This window comes from Nansenia antarctica, assembly GCF_963989245.1.
Source record: "Nansenia antarctica genome assembly, chromosome: 2".
NCBI lineage: Eukaryota > Metazoa > Chordata > Actinopteri > Argentiniformes > Microstomatidae > Nansenia > Nansenia antarctica.
Window position 1 is genome coordinate 47,745,020 of NC_137675.1, and position 24,023 is coordinate 47,769,042.

General features: G+C 41.3%; 1 protein-coding gene across 1 annotated transcript; it reads right to left on the bottom strand.

Annotated features, from left to right (window-relative positions):
* Positions 1 to 897: 897 nt before the first annotated feature.
* jpt2 (Jupiter microtubule associated homolog 2) lies at positions 898 to 18,974 on the bottom strand. The gene is made up of 5 exons (XM_080523921.1): positions 18,860 to 18,974; positions 11,725 to 11,879; positions 3,439 to 3,587; positions 2,935 to 2,983; positions 898 to 2,302 (listed from the first exon to the last, which is right to left on the bottom strand). The coding sequence occupies exons 1-5, from the start codon at positions 18,913 to 18,915 to the stop codon at positions 2,076 to 2,078; spliced, it is 636 nt and encodes a 211-aa protein (XP_080380047.1). The 5' UTR covers positions 18,916 to 18,974; the 3' UTR covers positions 898 to 2,075.
* Between the last annotated feature and the right edge of the window lie 5,049 nt (positions 18,975 to 24,023).

A 24,023-nucleotide genomic window follows, 5' to 3' on the forward strand; every position in this document is an offset into this window, starting at 1 on the left:
GCCTTTTGTCCTTTAGCGACGTTGATGGAATACCCCCCAGTTCTTCTAGGGGAGCAGCAGTGTCCTGGAGAGGCTCATCATGAATGGATGTTTCAGAAGAGCTCCACTCTTCTACTAAAACCAAACCAACGTTTATGTGTCACACACACACAGTGAGACGGTGTGACAACTCAGGTAAGGGTTTTTGTTTCATTAAGCGCAACTATGAAAACATAAAAGGTGCTGCTCATTATTTTGCAATGCGCATGGGAAGGCAACAGTCTTTGGTCAACAAACACTTTCATTCAAAGTAGGCCTAGTAGCAAATCATTACAATCCTGAATGCATCCCAGATGCCAAAGAGCAGCTGGGATTGTTGACTGCCTTAGCGCCGTTTAAAATGCCACAACTCGTGTGCGGGAAGCAACAGGTCATCGTCCGAGTCATTTGTGTGATGTTACGAAACCGAAGAGGCATCTCACAACAAGTGCTGCCAAAGGGCAGGGCCAGAGAAAGAGATCTTTGTCCATTTCATACCGAAATGCATGGTTAGATTTACTAAGACAAATTTAATCATTAAAGTGTTTTTCTACTGCATGTTCAGTTTCCCCATAGTTCACACTTTCTCACTGATTTGGGCATGGAATGACTGCAGCACATTGAATAATTAAATATTTCTGGGAGTGTTTTTCAGTACAACAGCCCAGCAGTTGTTTTGGAATCCAGCTGGGGGATGGGGCTGTGGGAATGGAACCACTAACAAACCCATATAGTGTTCTAGATGCCAGGACTGGCTGTCCATGACATTCACATGAGTTTTAAACATATTTGCAGCTATAAAACATTTATTTCATTTGTACACAATGGAGTAATACAACTTGCAAAGTATCGCATTCCAAAAATTGATTGCATGGCAAATAAAGCATTGTTTGTTTGACTAAGTGGTGTGCCAGATATGACACAGCCCTGCCCCTGTTTTTCATCTTAAAGTCAAAGCTAATACATGATTTGTTATTTAATCAAAACTGACTTTACAAGTAAATGTGCTGAAAACAATGAAAAATAGAGTCTACGGTCTCAAAATAACAGTTTATTGCAATACACAGGTTGTCTTTTTTGCTTTTCTTCTGCTGTGCATATTGCCTGCCAGGCACGCCGACACTCAGGGGATAGGCTGGCACTAAGATACCGTGAACATGAGTGCAGTGGGGGGGGGTGGGACGTTAAGGTGGAGGGTTCTCCAAACGCCCACCCTTATTAAGGTCGTCATGCACTTTCCCAGAGTTCACTTGTATGCAGCAGTTTTAATTTAAAACATAAAGAGGCCTCCCCTAGAGTGGATACCACATTCAATGGTGACAGTACAATTATACCCAAACAATACATTCTGCATTTGCATCAGTGATATAAAATCAAAATGGAAAATTGATTTTTGGCGTTTCTCTGCAAATCTATTCTGTCTCTCCTAGCCGAGATCAGACTAAAGACAGGTGAGTGAGGGAGAAGAGGGAGATGTCATGGTAGGACAGAATGATCATGACTGTATATATCAAATGGATCATCTAGACAGTGATATGATCACGTTAGAGGTTACGGCAGGTAAAGCTGCAGCCAGTCAACATGTCACTTAGCAAACATAACAGAGGGGTTGTGTTGGCAGGTGAGCAAGGAACAGACATGCTCTACAGGTAGCACAAGAGCGGGTCAGAGTTCAATATCATTTAACTTTGACCAGTGGCAGGTTACGGATCAAATGAAAAGACTTTGTCTGAACCAATAAACCCAGCCATTTTCTATTTGGTATTTACAGAATACAAATGAACAACCTGCGTTTGAGCTACACAAAACATCCAAAGCCATCTAAAAATAAAAAGAAAGAAGAGAACATTTCCAGCAAGGAATTTTAACAGGAACAGTTTAACAGGATTGGGCAAAAATGATTGATCAACAATGATTGAGGAGTTTCATCCCAATAACAATAGCAACAGAATATCTGTTTACAACAGACATAGAAGGGCAAGGAATGGGTTAGAAAGTGCAAGAAACAGAGAGCAAGAGGGAAGGACAGAGAAGTGGGGATAGAGGAGGAGGAGGGGTTAGTAGAACACCACACTGGACTTTCCTCCTGGGGGGTTGAGGACCTTGTTGTGGGACCTGGGGCGCGGTCCAAGGTGAGGCTCGTGGTCCTTTTCGGGAGCCTTGTTGGGAGAGGCCTCTGGTTCCGGTTTGGCCAGGGAAGGTGCAGGCTCTTCCTTGGTGGGCTTGGGACAAGGAGGGGCACTTTCCACCTTCACCTCTGCTTGCGTTTGCTTTGGCTGAGGAACTAAGCGGGAAGAGAGGGAGAATTCAAAACGATTCTAAGCACAGTCAATGAATGGTGAGTGCTGTTGGCCCAAAATGGCTGTCAGGTAAGGCTACACAGTATCATCAAAAGATTCAGAGAATCCAGAGAAATCTCTCAAGGCCGAAAGCCAACATTGAATGCCTGTGACCTTCAATCCCTCAATGCAGACACAATGCAGTGTCCCTCCCCAACACTGCATTAAAAACTGACATCATTCTGTAATGGATATTACCACATGGGCTTGGGAACACTTCGGAAAACCATTGTCAGATAACACAGTTCGTCGCTGTATCTACAAATGCAAGTTAAGACTCTACCATGCAAAGCGAAAGCCATATATCAACGACATCCAGAAACGCTGCAGGCTTCTCTGGGCCCGAGCTCATCTGAGATGGTCTGAAGCAAAGTGGAAAAGTGTGCTGTGGTCTGAGTCCACATTTCAAATTGTTTTTGGAAATCATGGACGTTGTGTCCTCAGGGCTAAAGAGGAAAAGGACCATCCAGATTGTTATTAGCGCAAAGTTCAAAACCAGACCAGACCCAGTGAAAGGACTTGTAGGGAACCCATTATCATCAGACCCAGTGAAACCCATTATCAGTAGGGAACTCACCTGGAGCCTCGGGTTCAGGAGTGGCACTTGCACCCATGCTGATGTTGTCCTGTTAGAGAGGGAAGAAATGTTGACTAATCATCTATATCAATTGTCTTTAAATACTTTATTTAACTATAAAGTTATCTGAATTTCAAATAAATTCATACGCGTCACATTCAGAATTCCACAATAAGATAAATTCAAGATTAAATGCATGTTATATCTTCTACGGAAATATTTTTCAACAATTGAATGAAGGCAAATTAGGCGGTACTTGAACAGATGTTTTACTTCTAAAGATCATCTCAACTCTGACAAAACAGATGGTGGAAGTGCGTGGTATTTCCCCCGTTTTTTTGGGTCATCAACGGATGAAGTTTGTGCAAATTCCAGTGGCTATTCAAACAAATCCAAAACATGGATTACAGGTCACTCCATGCCCAAAGGTAAAGGAACCATCAAACCAGTTGTCATTTGTGTGGACTATCCATTTTAGAGGTCTGTGCGACAGGGAGGTCTAACCTTTGGTTTGTTGGGGTGGCTTCGGAGAGATGGGGGAGGGGCACACTCTGCTCCCCCGAAGATGCTGCTGCTTGGTCCACCAGCAGGTACTGGAGTCTGCTGCTGGCCTGAGGCCTTGGAGTCATCAAATATCCCACTGGTTCTGCCTCCTGCATGGAGAGGAAAGGACAAGACAGCAGGAGTTACACTAACTGATTATCTGACCCCAGGGATTAAAGCAAAAAAAAAAATCTCCTGACGGAAAAACAAAATTCTGCCCAAATCGGGGCCGGTGGCTTTCCATGCGCAAAGCGCGCGTGCGATTTTCCGTTCTACGTTCTAATGCTTTGACTTTTCTTTCGAAAAATGTGAACACAAATGTGAACACCGCGTTGTATAAAATCAATGACACATCGCTAGTCAACTAACACAGCTTGTTTTGTGAGCCTGCTAAACAATGTAAAGTAGTGTTCTAGTTAACTAGGTAACAATGTAAAGTAGTGTTGTAGTTAACTAGGTAACAATGTAAAGTAGTGTTGTAGTTAACTAGGTAACAATGTAAAGTAGTGTTCTAGTTAACTAGGTAGCAGTCCAATCCATTTCGCTGCAGTATTTTGGCTTGACTAGCGAGTTTGTGTTGTGATTCTCAACAACGTTGAAACGTAGTTTCACCCTTTTCCATAGTTTTGAATAATAAATGTGTGGACTGACGATGTAGCGCAGCCTAACTTATTCTAATAATTATTTAACATACTTTTGTTCTGATAATTATTCCACCCTCCTCCCAGACTTACATGGTCACATTATTATTGGATTGGTTGTTTGCGTGCCGGGTGAAGTTAGCTAAACATTTAACCTGCTAGCTAGCAAGAGAAACATCATGTCACTCTCCAAAGGTCTAAAGAGGAAAGTTGACGGTGGAAACAAGGCATTTAAAGAGGAATGGACAGCGAACTATACGTTCATCCTACCTGGTTTCATCAATGCAAAGCCGTTGTGAGAGACTCACATTTTACGTGCTCACAATGAATGTTCCCTTCCACCTATACATGCGAGTCGTCCTTTTCGTCAATGAATGCGATAAAGACGCGCTAGAGGAATCGATTGGTGCATAAAAACCTTGAGAACTGCCGGATTAAAGTGACGTCCATAATAATAATAATACATTAGACTTATAGCGCTTTTCTAGACACTCAAAGACGTCCATATCACCAGATAGCCAACAAATAGTGACCGATGGGAGATGCCAGTTTTCTCATTAAGTGAGATTTAAATAGCCTAATATTATTTTTGCTATTTTTAATGAATGGCTCATTGTAATTATTATCCATAGTAATATAGCGTGTTTGCTCTGTCGTTTCAGGAGCATATAGGCTAAGCGGATTCAGCTTTTTTTTCCCGCCTATTTTGTTGTCAATGTTTTTCATAAAATTAAACTGCATTTGCTTTGTTACTGTTCACATGTGTGGTGCAGTCACATTCACATAGCCTATAAGTAAACATTAAGTTTGAACGATTTACTGAGCTGGCGTTACTATTTTCAAACCACACACCGCATGTCGGCTATTTCAGCACCACGCACCATGTCCACCTACTTATCACTATGAGGGGTTCAGCGTCAGTGCACCCCGCTCTGTTACTGTCGCATAGTTGTAGCCAATAAAGGCCTATATGTAGGCTATTATATATCATTTATATACCTAATACCAACATCAAAATAGATTGTATGCCTCTACAAATCATATTACACCAGGTAAAATCCGTCACAACTTGGAATACATCCGTCGCAACTTGGAATAAATTGACGGAAATCCGTCGTAGCGACGGAGAACTTTAATCCCTGTGACCCTTACCCAGCAACACTAATAACACAACAGCTTCCTCATCCTCAGGGTGAGACAATCAACACTGACACACAACACATACTGTCGACATGGTTTATAGACAGGGGTGCACATAACTTTTTGGGACCAGTGCTCAGAGGAGCACCTAGGGATGCTGCTTGGTGCTCCCCGAGCTCGCGAGTCACGACCCCATCCCACAGGATGGATGAAAAAGGGATACATGGATAACTTATATTAGCAAAACGACATTTATTCATAAATAAAGATGAACGAACAAATGATTGTGTGCAAAACAAAATAAACAAATGCAAAATCAAATGACTGCTCTTTAAGCATGAAAGTCTGTCAGACTCCTTTAAACACAATGAAATCAACTGACATCTCTTTAAGCACTGCTCTGTTCAGTAAATACTGAAATCAACTTTTCAACAAAAAGTTACAGCCTAAGCATTTACTTATGCTACAAGCTTAATCATCATCACTGCTCTCTTGACTGCTGTAAGTTATCACTGTCCTCAATTTCAACCATGGTAGAGGATGTTGTAGGCCATCACTTTAAATAGCTCGTTATTTTGATTGTGCAACAAAGCCTTTTTTTTCTTCTTTTTTCTAATAGAATTCCCAACCATATTCCCTGGGTCAGGGGTCTAGGTGCGATAATGAAGCTGTAAAACAAACGTCTGAACGTTTGAAAGCTTCAGAGAAAAGAAACGTGAAGTCCCTTGGTGTTGTTTTTCCTTTTAGCGACGAGTCGTTCGGGACTGAATTTTCAAGTGTCGGTGTGATAACCATGCGATACGCGATACGCGGAATGAAAGTACGAGTTACGATACTTTCCGAATGTTTTCGTGAGGGGAGTCACCGTGGTCGTCGTGATGGATTACTCGTCGCACCTTCGGCTGAGGGGACGGCAAATAGTTACTTACTTGGTGGGGCTTGCTTCTTGGACCCAGCTGTTGGTGCGCAAAAGCGCCTTCATGCCGCTGATCAGCCGCGCAGCATGCATTTTGGCGACGCATGCGCACTGGCGCACCAGTTATGTGCACCCCTGTTTATAGACTCTGTTCCACTTAGGCTACTAGAACCAGGGTTTCCGTTAACCGGTAATTACCGGTCTTTGTCCGATAAAATCTGTTGAAGTCCGACATATTTAAACCTCTTCGGTCCGGTGAAAATAACCGCTAAACCCAGTAGCCCATTCGGCGGTAACCCGCCCCATCTGGCAACCCTGTCTCTCAACGGCACGAGTAGTTTAGTCAGTTCATTGAGTTTGATCTAGTCTAAATAAAACCACTGCAGTGACCGGAGTCAAGGTTATTGTTCTGCGTGTTTTGGATGTGCTAGAGCACAGTGAATGACCACCGAGGGCCGTGAGATGCGGCTAGTAAAGGACGCTAGCGGCCATCTCAACCCCGTTCATTGATTGAGCCTGCCGTGCCCTTTCCAGCCCTGGTCGGGAGAAGTACTACGGGAGTAGTGCGCTACTATCGACAACCTGGGCTACTGGTACCATTAGATTAGGTTGACAATACCACACTACATTTGAGTTTAGGGATATCAATGTTATATATTTGTGTATGTTTTATCTTTATGTATTAAATGTTAGAATTGTTCCACATTTGAGACCTGTCTTCCCCCCACTCAGTTATTCAGTCGGTGTCCATCATTTTAGTTCAATTTAGTCTATCTATAGTGTTAGAGTTTAATTTGTGCCACTAAGGTGAAATAGTCCACGGGTGTGTATCCTCCCGATACATCCTCCTCATTCTCATACTCCCGAGTCTGAGTAAGTATGATTTGACAGGCAGCTAGACTTAATGCCTTCCCAATCAGCGAGACGTGGTTATAGAATTGACGTTGTTTTATTGATAAAAAGGGTAAAACTGGAAAGAGAATATAAAAAACTTACATTACTGTCGTGAAACTATTTAACACACTTCAGTTAACGTAATGTGGAGTCCGTTCATTGATCGATCGATGCAGTCCGTTCAAATAGCCGTCAAAAGCTAAACTAGGCATACTTAAAATTACCAATTACATACTCAAATCCCATTAATGCAATTGAAATAAACATCTTAAAGTAGCCTACAGTCGTAATTCAAAGTAGCAAAGGTGACTAGGCTGGCGCGCGTGCAGCCCTGGACATATTATGCCATAGTAGCGCATGCGAATCATGAAAGCCTATAATATAGTTCGCGATCTAATCGTATCGGATGAGAATTTAAATAGACATTAAATGGCATAGGCCTATATAGGCTACACAACAGCTAATCACCGCGACAAACACCTATATTATATTCTAATATGATGACCGGAATTTCTCCCGTTTGTCCGACACATTGAAATCTTCCCGGACACGTTGACCGGCACCAAATTTTTCTAGCGGAAACCCTGACTAGAACATTGAATTCCGTTACATTAAGTCCCGTCATCACAATTTTTCCAACAAAAAAGATGCTTGCACAGCCAGCCACCACACCGTGAGGTAGTAATTTCACGAAGGAGAGTTATTCTCATACTGCAGAACTGGCCTCGTGTGTAGACATTAGAAAACGTTAGCAATGCACATACCTGTCTTATGTATGTCAAAACAGCTTTTCAAAACATAATACAACAGTAACTACAAAGCAGAATGGGTGCCGTTGTTGTTGTCTTCATGTTTTAAGTGTGTTGTAATCAATCATATCTCTATTAGAATGTAACCTTTTTTCTTTCAAATGTTTTATTTGCCTTGTGCCAGATGTACAAGCTTGCATTATTATTATCAGGGCTTGACGGTTACCTTTTCCCCAGGTAGCACTGTGCTACCATGTTGAAAAATGTTGTAGCACACCAAGAATTTCAGTAGCACAATGAAAATTGCGCAATTTTCGTCAACGACAACAAGTTATCATAATCATAACATATCAAAATGATCATAACCGGCTCTTGGCCGTAATAAAAATGGAGACTCACACAATGTAAAGGGGAAGTAAGAATATTAATTTCAGTTGGCCCACGGTTCGGTACAGTGGCGCTGGCAGGATTAGATTTCATAGTACGCACAGAAACGTAGCAAAACTTTGCAGACTAGCCTACAATATAGGTTGGTTGGTTGTATCACCTATAACGCGCTCTACACAGAGCGCAGCAACACAAACATTAACTATAATACATATGGGACATGTATGTTGACACATGTAAGACAAAATCTTCCAAAAATGTATTTTTTAATGGTGATTAAGTCGAGCAACCCTGGCAGAACCCCGTTTTCGCACGTTCTATTACCAGTGGGTGGACACCCTATGGTGACGGCGCACCCGAAAATCCATTGCTTGTAAATGTCTTTAGTGAGCCACACATCCTGAAATGTACATTTGCCAGGCATAGCGGCAGCTGCTTGCTGCTGCTTAACCTGCACCGGAATTTTCTTGAGGCAAGTGCGTGGTGCGACTCAGATAGCGGTAGAAACATGCAGACAGCGTAACGTAGCATATTTACTAACATTACGTTAACAAGTTTAGATTGTATTCCCCTCTCTCTCCCTCTCTAAAACAAAAAACATATATTTATTTTTTCTCAAATTCACAAACTTTCAAGGACCCGTGGGAACCCTGCATTTTGATCATGATGATATTTTGATGATATCATATTATTTTCGAGGGCTTTAATGCTTTAATGATCAGAATGAGAGATGAATAGATATGGGGCTTTTTAATATTATTATTTGTATTATTATCATTGTTTAAGAAAAAGAAAGAAAATGGTTAAAAAACAACAACAAATGGAGCTCCTGAGATCAGAATGTTCAGAAAACATGCAGGATGATCATAACAGTGGAGAGGACATTTGACGTCACAATCAAATGTCCGCTATAAAACCCCCGCGCCAGTTTATCAGGCCAGTTTAACTTCGGTATCAGAAGGAGCAAGACGTGTGACACAAGGTAAGCTTGCGGGACGCACCAAAAGTCGTGAAAATGCTGTGCAGTGACATCTGTTCACCCTACTAGACACACTAACTTAGGCAGCTAGTTGAATGAAAATGATTTGAGCGCCAGAAATCAAGATCAAATGAGTCAGTGACAAGTCAAATCAAATCAAATGTATTTACAGTAGTGACAGTGACGTAAACACCAATCATTGGCCTTTATGTAATGTTTCAAACGAACGGGTTGAGTGATTGGCTGAACGCAACGTGAAAGAGTTGTGTTAAGCGTGTTTATTACAGAAGAGAAAAAAGACCTTTAAAAAAAATTGTACGCACAGTGCGTACAGGATTCCGGCTGCCGGCGCCACTGGTTCGGTATGAACCTCGGTTTTTGGGTCACGGTTCACGGTTTTTTTTTTTTTTTAATGCTACTACTATAAAGTACTAACTGTTACTTTATTTTGCTTATACTTATGGAACTTTAACATTTAGACACATTCCAGAATATGACTGGTAAATTGTATAATATAAATATATATAAACAAAAAACACTTTCAAATGTAAAAAAATTACATAAACACTTTCAAATGTGACGTGTTGTGGATTGGAACTACGGATTATAAGCTTTCAAATGATGTGTCATACATTGAAATCCGAAAAAATATGAAGTTAGTCATTTGAATGTTGTTAGACGTCAGGCACATATAGGGTTAACCTCTTTGTAATGAAACCGGAAGCAAACGCAGCTAGCAGCTAGCGGCTAGCGGCTAACAAAACACAGCGCTACGAACTATGAGAGCTGTATCCCATATACCCATTATGCACATTTTAAGCGCATATAGGACTCGCGTGAAGCATTTCTGCGACACGCGTTTCTGTTCACTGTTTTCATTCCCTCATCGCTTATACACATACGTTTGACTGCGCATGACAGTAGTAGTCGCACTGGTGCGATTGAATGTATTTCCAAGTCGCACAGAAATATATTCACTCGCAAATGCGACCAAAACAGTCGCACTGTCGAGCCCTGAAATTATTAAAGCCTCATTGATTCATTCTATTTGACCTTGTCCTAATAAGCACCGACTGACTCAACATTTCTATGCACACAGTGATAATTAATTTGGAGTCAGATTATCAACATTAGATGTGTTTCGCTATGAAGGAAAGCCAGAGATCTCTGTTGTAGTTAAATACCTCTACACTACCTTGATTTATTTTGTCAATTGCCATTGGATTCAGCTTGTGGAGATGGTATGGAAACCTGAGGACAACGACTCCTGTCACTGTGTGCTCAGAGCCTGGCTGTGCTCGTTTGACCATGCCGTGTGTGCCGCATGCACACGGTGGCACAAAGACTACACACGGTAGAAAAAGCTACGGAAATGACTTCATTAACCCAGTTGAACAGCATGGGCCTATGTTGCATGTTTCTTTAGCAATATTCTCTTATTCACAAACTTACTGGTCGTGAATGTTTATAGTATTCAGCAGATATTCTTCAAGAAGCACTTGAATTGAAATAATATACACGGTCATCTTTTAATGACTTGAAGTGTAATTTTGATTGTAAAAAAATCTGAATGAACACAAAATTGCCCAAAACAAAGGATCAGTAATCAGACTCAGATGTACTTGGCTGTTGCTGAGTAGAGACCTCCATTATTTCACTGGAGCTATAATGGTCTACTGAATCTTATGACACTGAACTGTCCAGATAAGGCAGTCACGGTGACCCAATTGCACTTCATAGGTTTAGTGTGCGCCAACTTGACACATTCTGAAAGTGTGACTTAGTCCAGGACTAGGATTAAGACTCATTTGAGACACCAACCCACTGACTAGCAGTGTTTCTTATGAATAGGCCCGGCACCCCCCCCCAGTTTTGCCCTCCCCAAGCCTGTTGGCATAGGTAGAACTCAATAGCAAATGTCAGTAATGGAGCCATGGATGAGGATTTATGGACCTCTGTACCCCGTCTAAGAAATGATCTTGTGGCACGGCAGAGTAGCACCCGCAGCACGCCTCGCATCAAAGCTCATCACAGTGGATGTGGGAGATGCAGCGTGTAACACTCATGAATGGCTCGATTTTCTCTTTTCACCTCATCCTAGAGTCAGCAGATCAGTTACTGCTGGTGGTGCCTAGAACCAGGCTAAAAATCAGGGGAGATGCTGCACCCAAGCTCTGGAACAGCCTCCCCCACCACGTACAGGCCACTCAGACCCTGGAGGTTTTTAAATCCCTCCTAAAAACCCACCTGTTCTCCCTGGCCTCCCTCCCCCCCACTTAGCCATTGTTCGGTCCCTGGCTTTTATTGTTTTCAGTCCTTTTATCTTCTCTTCTTTTAATTGTCATCATATCTTGTATTGTGTTACATTTTATTTAATATCCTGCACGTTACCTGTTTTACATCTGTGAAGCACTTTGGTTCAGCTGCTGCTGTATGTAAATGTGCTATATAAATAAAGTTGACTTGATTTGACACAGACAGGCCCCAAGACCAGGGAAGTCTCTAGCTTGTGTGTTGGCCCGACTCAGTTCCACCTCTCACCTGGCGGGTTGGAGGAGCGCTTGGTGGCTTCCTGAGGCTGGTCCTGAGGGGCAAAGATCGTGGAGGCCATCTTATGGGGTCTTCTGGATGGAGCCACGTCCTCTTCATAGCCGCCGAACAGGTTACTGGAGCCACCGCCGGGGGGGCGCAGCACTCTGGAATGAAAGTCATCCGAGTCAGTCATAGGTACAGCTGCCACGGTAACCCTCAGCGGTTGTGTCAAGCCACCAACAGGTTTAGAACAAACAACTGCCATTGTTGCCTGTTTCCTATTTTCTGGGGGGGGTTTGTTCATTTTCACAAGTATTTTATACACTTTGTCAGTAATGTAGGTTTTCTATTAAGTGTTCAGTTATGCATTTTAGCACATGTTGTCTGTAGTTTGGTAGAGCTATTTGCGCTAGCTTGGTATCCTAAACCGGGACGAGTTGGCGCTAGCTAGTCAAAACATGTCGAAGGGAGTTAGATGTAGCCTAATGTTTGCCTGACTCCACTGATACATACGTGTGTGTTTAGGATTTAATGTTAGTGTTTTGTAACACTTTTCTTAGTTCTCTCAGAACGGTTACAATGATTAGCAGGACTATAGTTTACCATTTCCAAACCAGGCAGCTCACAGGCATATGAATGATCATTTTGATTAGCCTACTTTTATATATAACAGCCTATTTTATGTTTATTGTGATTCTAATAATTAGCCTATTGATGGTAGCATGGTTATTATCGTATTTTGAAATAGATTTTTATATAATGTGATTTTGATCTTTGCAGAACATCCCATCGCCAATGAGGTGCTAGGCCAGAATAAAAAGCCCTTCTCTGACGCAGAGGTAGTTAAAGAGTGTTTGGATGGGATAGTTGAGGCTATGTTTGAGGGAAAGGAGAAACAGGAGATGTCAGAGAAACTCAAGCAAATACCATACATTATCCAACTGCACTTCGACCAGGAGAACAGAGTTACTTGCGGACAACCTAGTAAAATCAAGAACGAACAGTGCATTTCACTTGCTGTGGATGAGTCAATAGACAGCACTGACAAAGCCCAGCTATAAGGTAAAGGAATTCTGTGAAGGCTTACTGGGCCTGACCCCACTCTATGGCCACACTAGAGGAGAGGACATTTATGAAGCCATCATGATCTTCTGGACAAAGACGGTTACGGCAGCTGATTAAATGTTATTTTGTTATCATCAATCGTTCCGGACCTCTGACCTTAAATAAAAATCAGATGCAGACCTTTGAGTAAAACGTTTGAGAACCCCTGTCTTAGCCTATTGGTGAAATGTATGTTTGAAGTAAAGTCTTACATCAATACAGCGTTCGTTTTCTTCGGTCACATAAGGTGAACGCACCAAGAGCAAAGCCCTCCCTCTGCACAACAGGGACACAGCAGTGTAAAACAAAAAGACAACCCGAGTGTCGTAGTAAACATTTCATGAATAATGGTCTTGTTCCATTCACAAGATTTTTGAGCAGTGAGGTGCTGGATTGTATTATAAAAACACAACTCTTGTTTATGCATGTCAAAACACAGCTAAAACACTGAATTCACTGTGGAACATAACGCTTTACCTTTCAACAATGATTGGCGATAAAAGATAGTTACTCGGATAGTAACGACCTACTTTAATTTGCCTTGAATTGTTTAGTGGTTTTTCAAGAACTAGGCCTACATATAGTATATATGTACATGTACATATGCAGTGCCCTGCATACGTTTTTATTATTTTGGCTGTACAATTCAAAGGTTTGGATTGATTTGATAAACAATTACTGTGGGGTTTAAGTATTGATTTTCAGCTCTTATTTGATGGCATTTTTTTACATATTGGTTTCACCATTCAGAAATTACAAATTAGCCTAATATTATCATGTACCAGAGTGATTGCAAGTGGTTGGAGAAAAAAGGATCTGGCCATGATTTACAGCATACCACCTCATCTGTGAAACAGGGTGGGCGATATGGCCTAAATTTCATATCATTTTTTTTTCCACACTCTGAACGATAATGATATGATATCACAATATACTGAACCACATTTTAAGAGCTCTGCAAAGTTTACAGTAGATGACAAAGATTGCTTTTCACCTAATAAAACCAGAGAAACACACAGGACAATGTACATTAATCTTTTTATTAGGCATATAATCTTGCAAATAAGTCATGTGTGAATACTAGTTCCATCTCTCACAAATTATGGGGCAGAAAAACTATCAACAGTCTCTGGTTTCGGTGTTGACCTGTAGCAACATTGCCAGTAGTGCTCAGGGATTAAAGCCCAAAAAAATCTCCTAACGTAAAAAAAAAATCAGGCCAAATCGGGGCCGGTGGCTTTCCCAAAGCGCGCGTGCGATTTTCCGTTCTACGTTCTAATGCTTTGACTTTTCTTTCGAAAAATTTGAACACATTTCCGCGTTGTAGAAAATCAATGACACATCGCTAGTCAACTAACACGGCTTGTTTTGTGAGCATGCTAACAATGTAAAGTAGTGTTCTAGTTAACTAGGTAGCAGTCCAATCCATTTCGCTGCAGTATTTTGGCTTGACTAGCGAGTTTGTGGTGTGATTCTCAACAACGTTGAAACGTAGTTTCACCCTTTTCCATAGTTTTGAATAATAAATGTGTGGACTGACGATGTAGCGCAGCCTAACTTATTCTAATAATTATTTAACATACTTTTATTCTGATAATTATTCCCCCCTCCTCCCAGACTTACATGGTCACATTATTATTGGATTGGTTGTTTGCGTGCCGGGTGAAGTTAGCTAAACATTTAACCTGCTAGCTAGCAAGAGAAACATCATGTCACTCTCCAAAGGTCTAAAGAGGAAAGTTGACGGTGGAAACAAGGCATTTAAAGAGGAATGGACAGCGAACTATACGTTCATCCTACCTGGTTTCATCAATGCAAAGCCGTTGTGAGAGACTCACATTTTACGTGCTCACAATGAATGTTCCCTTCCACCTATACATGCGAGTCGTCCTTTTCGTCAATGAATGCGATAAAGACGCGCTAGAGGAATCGATTGGTGCATAAAAACCTTGAGAACTGCCGGATTAAAGTGACGTCCATAATAATAAATAATAATAATACATTAGACTTATAGACATCTTTGAGTGTCTAGAAAAGCGCTATATCACCAGAGAGCCAACAAATAGTGACCGATGGGAGATGCCAGTTTTCTCATTAAGTGAGATTTAATAGCCTAATATTATTTTTGCTATTTTTAATGAATGGCTCATTGTAATTATTATCCATAGTAATGTAGCGTGTTTGCTCTGTCGTTTCAGGAGCATATAGGCTAAGCGGATTCAGCTTTTTTTTTTTGCGCCTATTTTGTTGTCAATGTTTTTCATCAAATTAAACTGCATTTGCTTTGTTACTGTTCACATGTGTGGTGCAGTCACATTCACATAGCCTATAAGTAAACATTAAGTTTGAATGATTTACTGAGCTGGCGTTACTTTTTTCAAACCACACACCGCATGTCGGCTATTTCAGCACCACGCATTGTCCACCTACTTATTACTATGAGGGGTTCAGCGTCAGTGCACCCCGCTCTGTTACTGTCGCATAGTTGTAGCCAATAAAGGCCTATATGTAGGCTATATAGGTTATTATATATCATTTATATACCTAATACCAACATCAAAATAGATTGTATGCCTCTACAAATCATATTACACCAGGTAAAATCCGTCACAACTTGGAATAAATCCGTCGCAACTTGGAATAAATTGGCGGAAATCCGTCGTAGCGACGGAGAACTTTAATCCCTGAGTGCTAAACTAAACTAGCACTAGTTATCATCATCCCTTTTTTGGCATAGGGAAAACCAGCCGAGAATTATGGTTTTAATGATGTTTGGGTGTGGATGGGTGAGGGCTGCTTAGCTTTCGAACGTGCTACGCTGCTGGGGTTAACTACCGACCACATCCTGGTGCTTTAGTCATATTCACCGACATGATTTATTGAGGTGATGGAAGAGGTTGGTCATCTTACCTCCTTTCAGTCACAGGCCGCCCACATAGCTTCCAAACAATACTGTCTTGGGTGAGGTTGGATATGTTGAATCCAAACCAGTTCCAAATTACAGAACAAGATCCTTTTTCCTGAACTAATTATTCGTCATCATCAGCAGCCCCAATTACACAAGCACCTTCCACGTTTTCACTCATTTTAAATGCTTCTCGTTTACACGGTTAGTTCATAGGATTTAGTTTTCTTACAACCAAGCTAGCATCCCTTGGCAGACACATGGCTGTTGAGGTGCGATGGAGAGCACAGGATAGAGGCGTGCATATAGCTCAATAAGAGCCGTTAGTGTATATTCCAAATTATAAAACAATATAATTTCAAAAAGTTGTAATCTATAGTTTTTTTTCTGACAATTGTAAACCTCCTGTTCTGCTGATATATTGGAGCAAAAAAACATAATAAAATGTGCTACATCATGATATCCACAATATGTCAAAATCCATATCAGGGCACAACATCACCGGTATATCGCCCACCCCTTTTTTCATAAATGGCTTAAAACAAAAATCCCATAAACCGAATTTTATATGAGTATCTTTGTCAATGTCTTGTCTACAACAAATTGAAAACTGTTAACATTTTACATTTGGGGCATTTTATTTATTTGTGCAAATAGCAGACGTGCGCCCTCAAATTTTCACCTAGCAATATCCTCTCACTTAGCGCTGTGCCAGCCAGTCTGCAACACAGCAGAACATTTCTGTATTCGGGTACTTGTTTAACGTAAATGGATCAATCAAACATAATATGGGCACAGATATTTCGAAGTCTGTTAATTGTACTGTATACATCACTATATACACTGCTCAAAGAAAGTATGAGAACACTTCATGGATATACCTCCCCAGACCATCACTGACACGCCAAACCGGTCATGCTGGATGATGTTGCAGGCAGCATAACGTTCGCCACGGCACCTCCAGACTCTTTCACGTCTGTCACATGTGCTCAGTGTGAACCTGCTCTCATCTGAAGAGAATGGGGCGCCGATGGCGAACCTGACAATTCTGATGTTCTCTGGCAAATGCCAATCAAACTGGGCTGTGAACACAAGTCCGACTAGAGGACGTCAGGCCCTCATGGAGTCTGTTCCTGACAGTTTGGTCAGAAACATGCACAAGAGTAGCCCGCTGGAGGTCATCTTGTAGGGCCTTGGCAGTGCTCCTCCTCTTCCTCCTTGCACAAAGGGTTCGGGTTAGTTGCCTTTCTACGGCCCTGTCCAGCTCTCCTCGTGTAATGACCCATCTCCCGGTATCTCCTCTACACTCTTGAGACTGTGATGGGAGACACAGCAAACCTTCTTGTGACGGCACATATGGATGTGCCATCCTGGAGGAGCTGGGCTGCAGGTACCGCCTCATGCTACCAGTAGTGACAAGGGCACTAGCAAAATGCAAAACTGATAGTCAGGAAGGATAAGGAGAGACATTTGCACCAAAGCAGGTTAAATTGATTAACAATCGTTTACGCTTCCTAACTGGACGGATCGATACCCCAGAAGTTTAATTGACTTGGTATTATACTGTGATGATTAGGCTAAGTGTTCCCTTAATTGTTTTGATCAGTGTGTATATTGATCGAAATGACTGAACAGTTGAATAACAAAAAACGTATTGAAAATGGGCAACTGACCGAGCGAATGGAAGAAAACAGGAAGCAGTGAGAAATCTAAATCATTACTTTAAGAATATAAACAGTTGTTTTAGAGTGAGTTCGAGATTTATATATATATATATATATATATATATATTTTTATGCAAATACTAGTGTTAAATACCTAAATATATTATGTTTTTACAGTTTAAATGTCATTTCCCAAAACGGGTTTGTCCTGCCTAGTAATGTGTAGATTTAGATTACCTCTAAGCACTGTCAGACCTTTCCATTCAGCCACAGGCATCATGGCACAGTGGTTTAGAGCTTGCACAGGTAGTGAAGCATACTACAGATGAGTAGCATCTTGTTCATGCTACCAACATGATCTCAGCCATAAAGATATAACCATAACACCTACCCATAAATAAATGCATAAATATTGATTTGATGTGCAAAAAAACCTGCTTTCCTTTGAATCATGGTATATATGCCAGTAAGACTGCAGCGGAAGGTTAGCCTAGTAACCTGGAGCTGACAAAGTACATTAGATAAGCTTATTGCAAAACCTTATCAGTATTTCCTGTGAATAATTGTGTTTCACGGCCATGACCTGCCTTGTTTTATTGGTGCTAACTGTGATGTAGAACAATTGAGTTCTGATAGAATGTCAACTCTCTCCTCGTACCACTTCTCCCGAAACACAGTACCCCTAAAACACTGCCCCTGAACATGGTCACCTAATTGCAGACTAAGAAACGGCTTTAACATTGGCATATACTTTTCTCAAACATACTTGGGCACGTGAATAACATGGCAAGACCAAGTTTGTTCGAAAAATCCATTGGTACATGTTTCATGTGACCTGCCTACTAAGGGAGCTGTTATTCGATAAGCAACCTATTTGAAGCGCTCTAGAACCTACGTCGTTGGCACTGTGTAGCTACGTAATCTGGGACGGTGGTAGGGGACCGGGACCGTGGTGGTAGGCTACCGGGCTACCGGCTACACTGTCACGGCAGCTGGTCCATTATTAACAAATAGGAAGCGATTCTGTGTTGGAAACCCTGAGACAGGTCAAGAGGACGTATTGCACTTCTTAGCCAGCAGTTGTCCGCAGCATACACGCCCTGTGCACAGCCTCTTGGGAGAAACTGCGAATTGAGAGTTGTCTCCCAAGCCGAGGCGAGCCGTATCATCCGGGCTACAGACAACCGAACTCGCTAACAGCCCACTATCTCATTTAGAGTTAGCGATCGCTCAGCGATATCCCAGCTGCTGGATAAATCCAACGATAGATGCCAGCTCCAAACACGTAGGAGCTAAATAACAGTGTCAGCTACCTCGACTTTAGCCTTTGTGTTACAATCAAACACATCGGCGAGGTTCGTTGTGCAGCTAGCCAGCTACCTAGAAAGCGGCCAAATACGGTGCACAACTAGCCAGCACAATCATTTTATTTGGCTGCTGCAAATATTTGGTTTATGGATTAATAACTCACCGGGAGCTCGTCTTCGCACCATTATCAAGCCCTTGAAACATGTTAGTCGATGTCATCGCGGCGCCCCTCTTCTAGCAGTGTCGTGGCGGCTGTTTAAAAAGTTAGATGTTTGTTGCGTCTTGCCCAAGCTCGGCCTGGACATGAAGCAGAAAGCACCAACCTGATTGGTCAAAGCGTAATCAATCAATGAATATACTTATTTTTCATTGGTTAAAACTACTATGGTAAACGCCTCTCAGGCTGTCACGTGGGTGTGTACGAGTTGTGACGTATCCATTGTAATGACATTACATACGACTCGAATACGACATTAACGTATTCGAGTGCTTTTGGAGTGGGAACAACTGTTCAACCAATGAGGTTTCGTTTTTAATTAATTTTAATTCAAACATGAACAAAAATACAAACATACATTATGCACCTGTGATTGATGGCTGTTGTCGATAAACGAATAAAGGCTGACCCCTCGTCACTGAACACGTGACTAATTTAAATATTGGGCCAAGTGCAAAGGCTTGTCTTTGTTGCATTCACAAGTTGATCAATAGAGACAAATAAGCATTTTAATGGACAAATTAACTGTAATAACGTTTTGCCTCGCTGGATTTATTTGTTGCATTATATATGAAATATGAAAAAACGTACACATCAGTTAACAGGCTGTTTTTATTTAATATACTGTCAATCAACTCGAGGTAACATCTTATAGCCTTGTTATACTTATTGTGACGTCATAATGTGGTTCTCCAAGCCGTTATGACGCAACAGAATATGTCATAAAGATCAACTTCATACGTAGTTAAAAATGTTTTATTTAAATGCTACACACATTTGAAACTAACTGATGAATTTGTTCTTTATCTAATGGTCATCTGAATGCAATAGTCGGTCGACCATTATGGTGATTGTTTTATTTCACCAATCATCATAATTTACCATGGACGACTCACAGGTGCTGAAGAAACGAGGATATACATTAGGCATCAGTGTCGGGGAGGGATCATACGCCAGAGTAAAATCCGTTTATTCCGAGAGTCTAGGTGAATCCAAATCTCACCAAGGAAATAAGAAATATGGGCTTTCCACTTCTAAAGGGGCTAATGCTGAGGAATCAGAGAGCAAAGACGTTGCTAAGAGGGTCAAGGAAAAGGCAGCCTCCCCTGTTACAAGTCAAGACGTACCTGCAGATTCATAAGTCAATTAGACCAAAATAGTGCATAATAAACGGAGCATACATCATTGTGAATATCGTCCATCTCAACATTAACATCAACAGATGTTGAGTCTGCTGTGATAAAGGCAAGTATTTTCAATGCTCAATATTTCAGTTTTACAAACAAATCACTCATAAAAATTAAGCCATGAAAGATTATATTGCAGAAAGAGGCATACAAAACAAAGGCTAATATTGTTAGCATTATATTTACAAAGAACTTAAACCTTCAGCAAAGCCTCATTATAACATTCAACATGATTGTAATTATATCTGTACAATTATGGATTCTTTCTGGAGGGTTTCAGATACTATGATACCATCCAACAACTTAGGAATAATTATGAACTCACAAATATTCCTGAATAGAGTTTGTATTCAGCCTCTTTCCCCCCTCCTCTATGCACATACCGTTCTACCAGGTTTTCATAAAACATTGGGAGGGCATGAGCTGGGGTATCGAAAAAACATGGCAGGTCATTTTCTTGATGACTTGCTTGAAATCATGGAGTCCGCTTTCCCCAAAATCCAACTGTTCTCTCTCAGTTTTGGTCCCCCCCCCCATCAGAAGAAGTCTGTTCTCTCTCAGTTTTGGTCCACCCCCATCAGAAGAAGTCTGAGGATTTCCTCCTCTTGGGAAGCTGCAGAAGGCTGTCTGTGATGGAGGCTGGGTCCTGAGATGCAGGGGTCCTGGCCTTGCTTGGTGTCGGAGTACCAGAGAGAGTGGACCCCAGGGGAGTCTTGCAGCCTGCTCCTCTGTGTGAGGGTGAGGGGGTATAGCTTGCCCTTAGAGCTTTGTCTGTGTATTTGCTGGACGTCCGGTTTACAAGCCTCTGAAGGGTAGGAGGAGTCAGTGCTGGGCTCAGGCCTTTCGGGGTGAGACTGCAAGACAGACATTAGGGTTATTTCCTCAGCAACCAGTGCAAATAACAGCAGAGCACATGCAATGGTACATTGAATGGCATCCAAAATAGTGCCTGATAAAAGGTTTGCATGGGACAGACAAATGTTGGTGTTTTGCCAAATACAATGATAAACAGAAGCATTAGTTGTATTGATTGTCCAGAAATGTCCTCTGCCTTGCAAGATTCTCTGTGACCTTTCTTAATGCTTCTAACTTCTTTGCCCGGTTTTTGGCTGCAGCTTCATTAGCCATTTTCAAACCCAACCTCTCTTCTTCCTGGTTCTGGAATCTGTATGTAAAATAATGTCAAATTGATCTACTGCTCTGAACCAACAATTTAAAAACCCAAATAGGACATATAGATCAAGAGAAATGTATAGTACAAGGGCAGTCATTAGATTCTACCCTAAATGATGGGTCATGCTTTCTCTCATACGGTGTGCCAGACCCATCCAGGCGGAAGGGGGTGCTCTCTATCTCACCCCAGGTCACCAGAGGAGAGTCAGCCACACCTGCATAGACAACATCATCTTAGGGGACTCTTCTAGAGTCAGAGTGCTCTCTAAAGGCACAGTGTTGAATCTATTATACATTGTTATATTAATACACATTATACAAGTGTACAGTAAACATGTTGTTCCCCCCTTTTATAAAAGGAAAGTGATTGAATGAAGCAAGACATTAATTCCTAAACTGTTTACTAAGACACACTGGTTTTATAGTGCTGTGTCCCCGTTGCACACAGGAAGGGCTTTTCTCTTGGTGTGATCACCTTCTGTGACCAAAGAGAAACAGTATTTGGGTGCTATTAAGCTACTATAGTACTAACTCCATTGATATAGGATGCCTTTACTTCAAACACATATTTCACCAATAGGATTAGACAAAGACAAATAATTAGGTAAAAAAGTGTGAGGTTACACAAGTGTTGGTATAGGTGTTAGGAAATATATGGTTTCGTATTGATATAGGCCAAGTGTCGGTATTAGGCCTAGTGCATTAAGCTACACACCTGCAGCTGCATTTTTAGTCAGACTGAAGAGTTACCGGAACGTAGCCTACTGCATTAGGCTACACACTCCTAGCTCTCCACTTTGCACCCTATTATAACATTTTTAATGACGAATCAGCTTAGGCCCGAAACGCCTTAACAATCTCTATGGCTATAATTTCGTAATTGTTGCATGTCTATGACAACGCCCGTCATTCACTCAAGTTTCATTAGAATTGTCCCAGTGGTGTCTGAGAACGAACAGACAGAGACCAAGTGAGAAGTGTTTCTCATTGCTATTCTATTGTAGAGTATTTTGAAAGTAATATACTTGTCTTGAACATAACCATGCTACAGGTCACAGGTGCAGGTGGGGGAGCTCCTTCAAAGCCATATCCATTCACTGTTGGACCCTCTTGGGGGATGAGCTCTTTTCCATCTGGGCCTACTTTACCCTGTTTGAACTGGAGATAAACATTTGGGAAGATGAGCTACATCATTCAGGATCAAACAATTGAATTTGATATTTTGATTTGGTGGTAACTATAGAAACCCTTGACAAGTAAGACCCTACCACCATTATATCCAAACCAATTAATACTACAGTATTGTCAGCATTGACGACTTTCATTTTGTTCCGTTTTTGTTATTTGTTTTATGTATGTTGATGTCTTTTTTCTTCTTTGTTATATGTTCTGTGATGTTATGTTGATGTCATTCTTCTTTGTTATATGTTTTATGATGATTTCACATGTTCTATGTGGATCCCAGGAAGAGTATGCTTTGCATCAGCTAATAATAATAATAATAATAATAATAACAACAACTTTTTATTTGTAAAGCACTTTTCCTGCAAACGTTGCAGCTCAAAGTGCTCATGGGGATCCTAATAAATCAAATCAAATCAGATTAGATCAGATAGAGGAAATAAGGACTTTCTAAAACTATATTTACAGGGCCTACACACTTAATAGGCCTATATAAAACAACCCAGATAGCAAAGGTATCCAGTACCTGACAAAGAATAAGATGTGTTTGTCAAATAAAATCAAATTAAATAGTAAGTAAGTAAAACATTATTTATATAGCACCCTTCACAGCACGAATGTGCTTTACATCACAAATATACGGTGGCCGACAAGGGCAAACGCGCTGCAAATACCGGAAACGCGCTACATATAGAGAAACGCGCTACATATAGAGAAACGCGCTACATATAGAGAAACGCGCTGCATATAGAGAAACGCGCTACATATAGAGAAACGCGCTGCATATAGAGAAACGCGCTACATATAGAGAAACGCGCTACATATAGAGAAACGCGCTACATATAGAGAAACGCGCTGCATATAGAGAAACGCTGCAATTCAGTTCACAACACAACAGAAGTGTTCTCACAACACAACGGAAGTGTAGAAAACGCTGCAATTCAGTTCACAACACAACGGAAGTGTTCTCACAACACAACGGAAGTGTTCTCACAACGGAAGTGTTCTGGGGGGGAACGATAAGTGGAACGGACCGGAGACGTGTTTTTGAAGAAGTTCCGAAAAGCAGTTCTGAAGAGGTTGTGGAGTGAAGAGGCGACATAAAAGGTACATATTATATTTCTTATTTATGTCTGCAGATAACATGTGCTGTATTGTATGTGGTAGTGGTGGTGTATGTGGTAGTGGTGGTGGTGTATGTGGTAGTGGTGGTCTAGTGGATAGTGAGTTGGACTTGTGATCGGAAGGTTGTTCAAATCCCGCCTGAAGCCACACCACTACTAGTGTGCCCTTGGGTAAGGCACTTAGCCCTCAGTTACTCCAGGGGGAATGTCCCTGTAATTCGTAATTGTAAGTCGCTTTGGATAAAAGCGTCTGCTAAATGGCAAAATTAAAAATTAAATTAAATTAGATGAAATTAAAATTAAATTAAATATTTCAAACCGAAGGGCTCATTCTATGCCCTACACCCTACGAAGGGTTCGTAGAAGCTTGTGCAGTGGAGGGATTCTTTATTGGGAATTCACAGCCGACTGAGGCACTCTCCCTCTGTTAATCTCTGTTAATAC